At 23.4% G+C, this 12,029-nt stretch overlaps 1 protein-coding gene across 3 annotated transcripts in view; it reads right to left on the reverse strand.

Moving 5' to 3' along the window:
• LOC127285339 (actin-binding protein WASF3) overlaps positions 1 to 12,029 on the reverse strand; it is a 44,026-nt gene that overhangs the window by 5,916 nt on the left and 26,081 nt on the right. The window contains exons 2-9 of one of the 3 annotated variants that reach the window (XM_051311319.1): positions 7,223 to 7,581; positions 6,551 to 6,704; positions 6,282 to 6,396; positions 5,709 to 5,741; positions 4,270 to 4,565; positions 2,350 to 2,426; positions 2,116 to 2,226; positions 1,541 to 1,957 (exon numbers count right to left, since the gene is read on the reverse strand). In XM_051311319.1, coding sequence (XP_051167276.1) covers positions 1,541 to 1,957; positions 2,116 to 2,226; positions 2,350 to 2,426; positions 4,270 to 4,565; positions 5,709 to 5,741; positions 6,282 to 6,396; positions 6,551 to 6,704; positions 7,223 to 7,496 — 1,477 coding nt within the window. In that variant the 5' untranslated portion in view covers positions 7,497 to 7,581. Of the gene's footprint in view, positions 1 to 1,540; positions 1,958 to 2,115; positions 2,427 to 4,269; positions 4,566 to 5,708; positions 5,742 to 6,281; positions 6,397 to 6,550; positions 6,705 to 7,222; positions 7,582 to 12,029 lie in introns of all 3 variants that reach the window. The other 2 variants (XM_051311317.1, XM_051311318.1) reach the window with 2 other exon arrangements.

Genomic DNA, 12,029 nt, shown 5'->3' on the forward strand with positions numbered 1-12,029 from the left:
AGTATTCATTAGTTTCAATTTTTATTTCTTTTCTTCTTTAATTTTCTTTTATTTTCAAAAATATTTACAGTATTTTTGCCTAAATTTTCAAATATTTCTCTCACTAATTTTTCTTTTTCTCCTAATCAACAAATTTTTTAATTATTTGAATTTTAAATTGTTTGAAATAATAAATTCTTGATTATTTAATTTATGGTTACTTTGAAGAAAAATTGCCACTATTTTAAAGATTTTCTTTTTAAATCCCTGAATATTTGAAGAAAAAAATTTATTTTAAAATTAAAGAATTATAAATTTAACACTATAATTTTATATTTATATTAAAATTTTTCAAAAAAGTACATTTTTTCTTCCAAATTTAACAAATTTAAAACTAATTTGCCCTATTAATTTATTAAACGTAATATTTAATTATTAATAAATCCAATTAAATATAAAAAAAATTAATTAACTTTATATTAAATTTTTCAAAATAAAAACATAAATTTTTTTCTCCTAAATTTACTAAATTTGAAACTAATTTGCACTATTAATTTATTAAACCTAAACGTAATATTCAATTATTAATAAATTCAATTATATAATACAAAACAAATGAATAATTTCAAAAATTACGTTTTTTTTAGAATTTTCATTATTGAATAAAGTTTTTTCAATTTTTGAAAGCCCATTTTTTTGTGTAAATAAATCAATTATTATAAATCAATTTTTATAAGACGTATTACCGATATTTTTATGATAAATATAATAAATAATTGTTAAATTAAATATATTAAATAAATTAAGTTAAATTTACTAGCATATAATAAACCGACATCGATTTTTGATTATGTATACGAATAATCAAGAATTAAAATTAAAACAATTATCCTAAGATTCAATTATTTTTAAATTCAATTATTTTCATATTAAATTACTTTCTGAATTTAAATTATAATAAATAAGAGGTTTCTCATTCCATTTACTCAAATTCAATAAATTTTTAAAAAATACCTTTTGGTACAGCACCAGACCATTAAATTCGTTAATAATAAAATACAATGATTTGAAGAAAATACTAATTACATTAAATTTATTTATTAAATTATTTAATTATTATATATTCTTTATTTAACCTCTTAACTCCGATGACGAAGATTTAGCGCGGCCAAAATCTTCGAAAAAAGTGTTAAACTTTCTTAAAGATGTCATGTTTCTAATTTAAATAATATTCAATTTACAATTAATATTTAATTTATTTTCAAAATAAAATTTAAAGAATGCCCTAATTCAAAAATTTTGGATTTAATTCTCTAATTTTCACATTTATTTCTACAAAAAATATATATATATATATATTTTTTTGTAAAACATTGATTTAAGTTAGGAAAAATAAATTTTGATTTAAATCTTTAATTTATTTGCATTTTTATCTATAAGCCCTTTAATACTATAAATAAATTATTGCAAAAAAAAAAAAAAAGAAATTGGAGATTTTCGCCTCTCTTTGAGAATAAAAAAAAAATTTTCCCCTAATTAATAAAAATTAAATAATAATTACCGTCTCGAATTGCCTTAAGAAGATCATTTCGTGGATCAACCAAAGGAATGTTTGGATTCGGTTTTCTTATTTCGCCGTCAATAATATTTTTCAATGGTCGTAATTTCGGTGGATTATTGGCAATCATTTTGGCAATATCGCCATTCGTCAATGGCATTGGTGGCGATGGACCATTTGAAATTGGTAATGGCGGTGGTGGTGGCGGTGGTGGGGGAATATTACACGGAGGTGAATTTGCCCTAACAGGCGTTGGATCAGGAGTCGGAGGTGGTGGCGGCAAATCCTGAGGTGCTGGATCAGGTTCATCAATACCCATTTGTTGTAAATGATTCGGTGGTGTCGATATCGTTTGATGTGTCGGCAATGGACTATTTGATCGACTTCCATTTCTATTTAATAAATGCGATGGTATCGAACCTGTGTGTTGGTAAAAAAAAAAATGGGAAATAAAACAAAACAAAAAAAATTAAAAATATTAACCAAAAAAATTAATAATAAAAACAAAAAGAAAAAAATGTTATATTAGTAATGATAGTGAAAATAAATGAAGAATTTTATTTTTCGATAAAACTTACCATTCATTGAAGGTGGGGACATCGTTTCACCAGGAGGCGGTGGTGGAGGTGGTAGTGTATCCCTTCCGGTACTCGTCGATCGTCCTCTCGTTGGGGTGTTGTTTGCAGAAGCTATGGTAGGAGTAGAATTACTGGATGCATTGCTAGGGGGAGCTGGAGGAGGTTGCGAGGGTCTATTGCGACCTCCTCTGCTCGGCGTACCTGGACCACTTGGGCTTTGATACGTTTCACTACCTGGTTGTCCTTGTCCAGGACCATAATGTGAACCATACAAACTGTCATCGTATCCTTGGACTGCATAATTTCCCGTTCTGTAATTTTTTTTTTTTTTTTTTATCTTTTAGAATTCTTTTTTCAAATTTTCTCAGCAAAAAAAAATTATTGTTTTTGTGAATTCTTTCAGTATAAAATTGATTTTATTTTAGTATTCTTTTACAAATTTTCTTAACAAAAAAATGGTTTTACTTCGAGAATTCTTTTTCTAAATTATATAATTACAGGCCTCGGATCGAATTCAAGGCGCAAAAAAAGTCGATTTACATTCCAAAAAAAGTTGAAAAAGTCGATTTTTTATTTTAATTAAATTTAATTAGTAAATAAGTATTTTATTTTAAATAATTAATATTATTAGATATTTAATCCATTATATTAATTTGCCAATTTTAAATTGTAAGTAGGAAAAATTTCTAAAAAAAAAATTCTAAAAACAATTCAATTTTAGAGTTTTTATTTGAAAATTTTTTAAATAATTGAATTTTTAAAGAAATATTTAAATTAATAAAAATAATTAAATAATAATAATAATAATAATAATAATAATAATAATAAAACTTTGGAAGAGTTATAGTTAAATTTTTAGAAATAATTAAATTTCAAAAGATATTTGTTAAATTTCAGATAATAATTAAATTTTACAGAATTGAAAATAATTTATCAAATAATTGTAGATAACATTTTTTAAAAGTAATTGAAATTTTCAAAGATTTACAATTAAAATTTTTGAAATTAATTCAACTTTAAGTTCAATTGAAATTGAAATTTGATTTAATTGAATTGAAATTAAATTTCAAGTTCAATTGAAATTGAATTTAATTGAAATTTTTGGTGATTTCGGTTGATGAAGAATTTATTAAAAATTACAGAAAAAAATTGAATTCAAAAAGTTTGTAATTAAAAAAAAAATTGCTTTCACATAATTGAATTTTTGAAAAATATATACATATATTATAAAAAATAATTTAAAATCATTAAATTTTGAAAGAGTTGACATTTTTAGAAATAATTAAATTTTAGAAGGTTTCAAATTAAAATTTTTGAATTTAATTGACTTCAAGTGATTTTGAATTAAAATTTTTTTCGGTGATTTCTGTTTGCTGAAGAATTTTTTTTTTAAAACTTTAAAAACAAAAATTGAACATCAAAATTTTGTAATTGAAAAAATGGTGATAATTAAATTTTCGAAGAATATTATATATAAAAATCATTAAAAATAATTTAATTTCCAAACAGTTATAATTGAAATTATTAAATTTTGAGACAGTTTTAGATGGAAAATTTTAAAAAATAATTTAAAATTTTTATAGGTTTTGTTAAATTTCAGACAATAATTAAATTTTACAGAATTGAAAATAATTTATCATATAATTTTAGATGACATTCTTATAACAATAATTGAATTTTCAAAGACTTACAATTTAGATTTATGAAAATGATTGAATTTTTTGTAATTTTGAATTGAAATTTTTGATAATTTCTGCTGATGAAAAATTTATTAGAAATTCCATCCAAATTTTAATTTCCGAATTTTTTTTTAATTGAAAAATTCCATTATTATTATTATTATTATTATTATTATTATTATTATTAAAAAAAAATAATTTAGAGAAAAATTTGTTAAATAATTGAAATAAAAAAGATTTTAAAAAGATCTGGATTGCATACTAAAAAAAGACGTATTTTGTTTAAAAATTTTGTAAAAAAAAAAGTCGAAAAAGTCACATTTTATTAAAATATAAGTCGAAAAAAGTTGTATAATCTGAGGCCTGTAATTATAGAATCTAATGAAAAATTTTCCCAACTAAGAAAAGAAAAACATTTTTAAAATTTGGTGAAATTAATTACATTTATCAGAGATGAAAAAAAAAAAAAATGTACCTGTAGTGTTCGGAGGTAGGTGGACTGTAAAGTTGATGTTCCTCAGGTGGATAACTTCGCCTTAATTCAATGCTATTGGGCCTTGGTGGTCTTTGATCCGTCATCACCATTCCAAGTAGAGCTTCATCTGGAATATTGTGCGGTGCTCGATATTGAACACCTTGAGCAGGCATAATATATTCACCATGTCCCTCAGCCAATCGTCGTTGTCTTTCTCTTGTATTGTGAGGTTGTCGAACACGTTTTTTGTATCTTCCACCGCCACCGCCACTTCCATCTGTCCGAGTCTTGTGTGGCTATTAGAAAAAAAGGAAAATTCAAATCAACAATTAAAATAATAATCATTCATAATTGCGCTCGCTCAATCAAACATTATATATGCAAGTTATTAAAAAATGCAAGCTATTTCTCCCTCTTCTTTTCCTTTTTTTTTTGGTGATTTAAACCAATGGACTATCCAGTAAATTCGATTAAATATTTTTTTTTTAAATTATTCCAAATTAATTAAAAATTAATTTCCTTTTCTCTTTATTAAATTTGAAAATTGTAAATTCAGGCGATGGAAAACAAAAAAAATCATGCATGTCACTGGATAGTTTTGGTTTGTAATATAGCAAATGACGTGTAGGAAATAAAAGTAGTAATTTTTTTCTCTCTTTTTTTGCGTACAAAATTTCCAATGTGTTTTGCATTTAAAAATTCCATGATTAACAATTTTGAAATTCTATTTTCATTTCCTTGGTGCGAAATCAGTGAATAAAAAAAATTTTTATGATATGATTTTCTGTTAAGTCTCAACGGTAAAAAAAAAAAAAACAAAACAAAGGACTGGGAAAATTTGATTTTTCAAAAAGTGGAACAAATGATGCAATGATCAATTTTCATTCTAGCATGATAATAATTATTAAAATGGGATTTTTCGAATTGAAATTACAATTAAAACAAAAAGAGGAATTTTTTTTTAAATTTGAATTTTTTACCAATTTATTTTTATCTATTTTTAAATTTTGAATAATAAAACACAAAAAATATAATAAAAAAACTTTTGGCTAGAAATTTTAGTTGTTTTAATTCGTAAAATTCATCCGATTAACGATTGATGAAGGCACACAATAATGAAAGAAGGCAAACATGATTAAAATGAGTATTGAAAAAAAAAAAAAAAAAAAAAAAAAAACAAATTTATGCAAAGTGATGACTTTTGTCTAACCTAGCACACTACAAACTTTTAAAAGCGAGCACCTATAGAGCATATTATTATATATATATATATATATCTAATATTAGCAAAGAGTCAGTTAATGAAAACATCACACGAAGGTGAGTTTAATATATTATATGAGGTGAATATATATATGGTTGACGAGTAAAATAGAGTTCATTAACATTGAAAAAAAGGGGTTTTAAAAAAACTACAAAGATCCAAACCATCGACTTGCCTCTCTGAACGGTTCGGCATATTCAGACTCGGTCTATAACCATAGGGATAGTTTTAATAAGTTAGAATGTGTCATTAGTTTTTATATAGTATTATAAATATTATATATTAAAAAATGCTAAGCGATTTCTAAATATCACGCACCAATAAAATATCAATTCAATTTTATTCGAAACTTTTTTTTTTTTAATTTTAAATTACGTAAATTGCTGCTTATAATTAAAATTAATTTTTTACTAAAATAATGTAATAACAATTTAATTTAATAATCAATATTAATTAATAATATCAACATTATTTAATTCCGGCTACTTTTAGCTTCATTTTTTTTTCTATTCGTAAATTATTATTAAAATTACATTTTTAAATTAAAAATTTTTATTTTTATTTTAAATTAAATTAAAAATTTACTTTATTTAATTTTTAATAAATTATTTATTATTCATTTAATATTTTAATTTAAAAAATTTAATTTTTTTTTCTAAATTGAAGCTAAAGAGTTAGTGTAACAATTGAATTGAATTTTAAGGCACGTAAAAAATAGGATTTTTTTCGATTTTTCAGAAAATTTTACCTTTTTGCCTTTGTCATGTAATTTTTTTTCCGTGTCCTTGAGCATTTCTTGACTCCAGAGGTCGAAGAAATAATTGGGATCGGTGTAAAACTTCAATCCGTCCTTTCCATCGTCCCTAAGAAAAGAAAAAACGATTACAATAATTTACAAAAAAAAAATTATTTACTTTCTACAAAATATTTTTTTGCTTCTTTGAAGTAATTTTTGGAAAAATAATTAAATTATTAAATTAAATAAAATATAAAATAAAAAATTAAATAAATAAATACCTGTAAACATTGAGTTTATCAAGTGGTGGCGGAGGATCACATTGGTGATAAGTTTCTCTCATCGCAGTGGGCATTGTATCCCTTGAGACGACTTGCTGATCAAATATCACCGAACTCTTAAAGGCCTTCCTCATATGAATATCTTGCAACGAAACTGCAAATAAAATTAATAATTATTAACAGAATATTAATAAAATATATCATTAAATTACGAAAAGGCTTATCCCATTAACTTTTGTAAATAAAATAAATAGTAAAATAATTATTTAATTATACAATAAATAAATAAATAAATTTCGAAAATACAACTTTAACAAAACAAAAAAAAACTCCTTTATTTAAATATGAAATTCAAAATATGAAAAAAAAATTTACTCAATTTTTAATCCTTTTTCAATTAATTACTTTTATTAAAAAAAATTTTGATTCGATTATTCTAATTAAAATCTATTTTATTTAATTCTAATAAAAAAAATAATTAAAAAAATTATAAAATCAAAACTATTTTATTAAAAAATATTTTTTAAATAGAAAAAACCCCATAATTATTTTAATTAATTTTTTTTTAATGAAAAGTTCTATTTTATCGATAGAAAAATAATTTCAGTTTAAATAACTGAAGAAATAGAAAATAATTTCTTTTTTAAATGTAAAATACAATGAATTTATTACCTTCTTCGACATTACTGTCAAGTTGAGTGACTTTGACAGCGAGCCTGTCTATCCTTGCCTGTAAGGAATTGGCTCTGTCACTTAAATTGTGTGCCTCCTTTGCTAGTTCCCCAAATAAGTCCTCGGCGTGCCTCGATAAACTTGACAATTGCCTTATGGTATTGGCGAGTGTTCCATTTGTCGCCGCTTCTAATTCCGATGGCAGAGGAAAATCCTCGGGTATGGTGCCCCGTGCAACGTGCACGGGTTCCACCAACCGTTTTGGAAGTGGCATTTTTTTTTCGCCACAATTTTTTCAAAAAAAAAAAAAAAAAAAAAACACTCTCCTGCTTTTCAGCCACTCACCGTTCTCTTGTGACCTAAAACAATAAAAAAAAAATTAATTAACTAATTTAAATAATTATTATTAATTATTAATCAAAATTAATTCTCAATAATTTTTTACGAGTCTTAGTTAAAAAATATAAATAGAATAAAATTTATAATTGCGGCTAATTTTATAAATAAATAAAAAAAAATTTTTTTAATAATTTTTTTTTTCGTACTGATTTAATAGTGATTCAGTACTGATTCTATCAATCTATATGTATAAATTTCAAATTGGATTTAATTGATTATAAATGAAAATTGCCGAGACCGAGAGAGAGAGAGGGAAATACAAACTTCCGGTTATAAAGGCGCATTGGTATTACAAATTTAAATCACTTCATCCTCGCGATTATTAAAGGTAAACGATTGCAATGAGATTGCATAAATAATAAGTCGGCCAATTGTGAACACAAACCACGTGTCTATTGTGAACAGCAGGTGTATGTAAAAATTAAAATGATTCTATTTCGATTTTATTAGTTATTAATTATTAATTATTAATTATTAATTAATCAAAAATTAATTAAATAATTAAAAATTAGTTAGTCAAAATTAATTAAATATCTAAAAATTAGTTAATCAAAATTAATTAAATATCTATAAATTAGTTAATCAAAATTAATTATATAATTACAAATTAATTGAACAAAATTAAATAATTAGAAATTAATTGATCAAAATTAAATAATTAAAAATTAATTAATCAAAATTAAATAATTAAAAATTAATTAATCAAAAATTTATTTATTTACATATTTGAAATTAAATAGAATAATATTTTTTATTAATGTCAAAATATTCTCATAAAAAAAATTTTGATTATTGTATTATTAAATTTGAAATTAAAAAAAAAAAAATTAGTTAAAATATGGCTCTCACGTTACTAAAGTAATCATGATCGATATAAAAGAGGGTCTTATCTCCCTTTATTATAAGAGGTTGAGTAGTTTGTCCTTTATTCTCTTTCCGGAGGTTGAATTTTGTACCCGCACAAAAATTTGTCTATTATCACGTTCCCATAAAATATATTTATGTATATCTACCGTTATAGCCATGCAACGGTGAACAAGTCTCGCTCGCAAGGAGACTCGATAAAAATTTATTCGCAACATTTTTCTTCGACATAATATCAATTGAAAAAAAAACAAAGTCATTTTTTTTTTTATAACGAAAAATCACAACGAAAAATAGAATTGATAGTAAAAATCACTATACTATTTTTTTTTATTTTTTTTATTTTTTTACTATTTAAATTTTTTTTTTATTTCTAACAATAATAATTAATAATTCTCTATTTACAATAATATTAATATTCCTTATATTGAGAGGGAGGAGAGAAATTAAAAATTTCTTCTTCTCATTTTTTTGATAAGATATTTATTTTTTGATAAATGGTTTGGCACAAGTTATATATATATATATATATATAAATGATTGATGGCAAAATGAAGTGTCGAAAAGGTTATAGTTTCGTAACGGTATAATCTTGTCAATAACTTTTGTAAAAAGAAAAACCAAACTTTTATGATGGATTTTTTCAATCGCGTTTTGTTATACTTTTTAGAAAAAAAAATAAATTAAATAATAAATTTAAAAAAATAAATTAAATAATAAATTTAAAAAAATAAATTAAATAACAAATTTAAAAAATAAATTAAATAAAAAATTACAAAAAATAAACTAAATAACAAATTTAAAAAATAAATTAAATAACAAATTTAAAAAATAAATTAAATAACAAATTTAAAAAACAAATTAAATAAAAAATTACAAAAAATAAATTAAATAAAAAATTTTAAAAAAATAAATTTTAAATAAATAAAAATTTAATAAATCTGACAGACAATAAAAAGAAGATATATTTATAGAATAAAGAATTATAAATCTGTGTTGATCATCGTCAATGTATCTGACAACACTGCATCTCTCGCTATTAAGCCAATTAAATGAGATGGTGTAAGTATCATGACCAAAGTGAATATTATAAAATACTCTCTTATATATATAGACACTCTCTCGCCTTCAGTACTCTCAAATTCCAAGAGATAAAATAACATCATCCTGCTCTCTATGTCGGCATATTTCACTTGTTATTTGTCTATTTCCAACTCAGTATATTTATATTTTCCTTTTTTTTAATTCATTTTCCAAAAAATTAGTATCATAATTTATGTAACAATGACACTAAAAAAAAATATTTTATATAAATATTTATTTTAAAAAATATTTATTTATACAAATAATATGTATTTATTTTAAAAAATATTTATTCATACAAATATTTATTTATATCAAACAATTTTTATTATTATTATTATTATTATTATTATTATTATTATTATTATTATAATTATGATTATTAACTAATAATTATATTTATTAACACACTGTTTTGCCATTTTTTTTTTATAATAATTTGTACACTGGAAAAAAATTTATTTGATTCAAATAATTAATTACTTGAACTATTATCAAATAAATATTTACTTGAACCAAATAATTTTTGAAATCAAATAATTGAATTAAAAAAACAAAAATTGTATTTGAATCAAATAATTTCTATACTTTCAAAACAAATACCATTTAATTGACTAAAAAATTATTTGGTTCAATGAAATATTTTTCATAGTTGAAAAATAGTAATTTTCCTTATTTCAAAGAAATATTTATTTGTAATTAAGTAATCGATTATTTGAATCAAATTTTTATTTCAGTGTATCAAAATTGCAAAAATATAAACTTTCTTCAAAAATAAAGTTGCATCTGTATTGAGGTAAAAAAAAAAAGTGATTGATTCTTTCGCATTCAGCCTGAATACCGGAAATAGCATTTTTATCAGATGGCGCCCAAAGACTTGCCGCGCTTGATTGAAACGTGTGATATAATATTTGAGAAATACCTATCTCGCATTGTTGATTTTTTTTTTTAAACAGAATGTAAACATAACATTTATGACAATACTTATTATTATCGAATTAAAGAAAAATTCTGAACCAAAAAAAAAAAAATATATTTAAAAATAAAATCATTTTAAACAAGAAAATTTGTACCTTAATCCAGTTTAAAAAAAAAGTATTTTAAAACCATTAAACTGTCATTTTATTTAATTTTACGATTGCATATTATATCCTTATTAGATAATTGTATATTATCTCTTTTGACACTCAGTAACCTATTGCCTATTGTTCTTCCATCTCTCTCTCTCTCTCTCTCCTTCTCTTACGTGAATATAAATTACATGTCATTATCTAAGTATAGTGTATAGAAATAAAATCTCAAAGTGCACTAAAAATTTCTTCCATTTTCCATAACCTAATTTTCCAAAAGTAGATAGAAAAAAAAATTACTATATATAGAGAGTTTACTTTGCGGGAGCGTTATCTGATTATTATTTTTAACTCTATTAGCGAACCAGATTTATCGGATGCGATAAAATATGAATCATACTAGACCTCCTCTAATTTTACGATTTGTTAAACAGTCATTTACTCATCTACAATTTCAACTCGTGGAACAAAAAAATAGTATACTGGAAAAAAATCGAAACAAAACGCAGCTTCGTTACCGAAAAACAAACTTTGGTTGTTTCAAACAAATATTTTTTTGATTTTAAACAAACAAACAGAAAATTAAAAGGCATTAAAATAAGCTGCAACGCTCATTATTTTAATCCAATTTTGCTTATTTTAATACCAAAATGGATTAAAAATTACTGTGGCATTAGTTACTGTGGCATTAGTTACTATTTCATTCGTTATTGTGATATTGGTTACTGTGGCATTATTTACTATATGGCATTAGTTACTGTGGCATTAGTTACTATGGCATTAGTTACTGTGGCATTAGTTACTGTGGCATTAGTTACTGTGGCATTAGTTACTGTGGCATTAGTTACTGTGGCATTAGTTACTGTGGCATTATTTACTATATGGCATTAGTTACTGTGGCATTAGTTACTATGGCATTAGTTACTGTGGCATTAGTTACTGTGGCATTAGTTACTGTGGCATTAGTTACTGTGGCATTAGTTACTGTGGCATTAGTTACTGTGGCATTAGTTACTGTGGCATTAGTTACTGTGGCATTAGTTACTGTGGCATTAGTTACTGTGGCATTAGTTACTGTGGCATTATTTACTATATGGCATTAGTTACTGTGGCATTAGTTACTATGGCATTAGTTACTGTGGCATTAGTTACTGTGGCATTAGTTACTGTGGCATTAGTTACTGTGGCATTATTTACTATATGGCATTAGTTACTGTGGCATTAGTTACTATGGCATTAGTTACTGTGGCATTAGTTACTGTGGCATTAGTTACTATGGCATTAGTTACTGTGGCATTAGTTACTGTGGCATTAGTTACTGTGGCATTATTTACTATATGGCATTAGTTACTGTGGCATTAGTTACTATGGCATTAGTTACTGTGGCATTA

Source organism: Leptopilina boulardi, unplaced genomic scaffold (genome assembly GCF_019393585.1).
Source record: "Leptopilina boulardi isolate dan_hultmark-lab unplaced genomic scaffold, ZJU_Lbou_2.1 LbouV2_330, whole genome shotgun sequence".
Classification (NCBI taxonomy): domain Eukaryota; kingdom Metazoa; phylum Arthropoda; class Insecta; order Hymenoptera; family Figitidae; genus Leptopilina; species Leptopilina boulardi.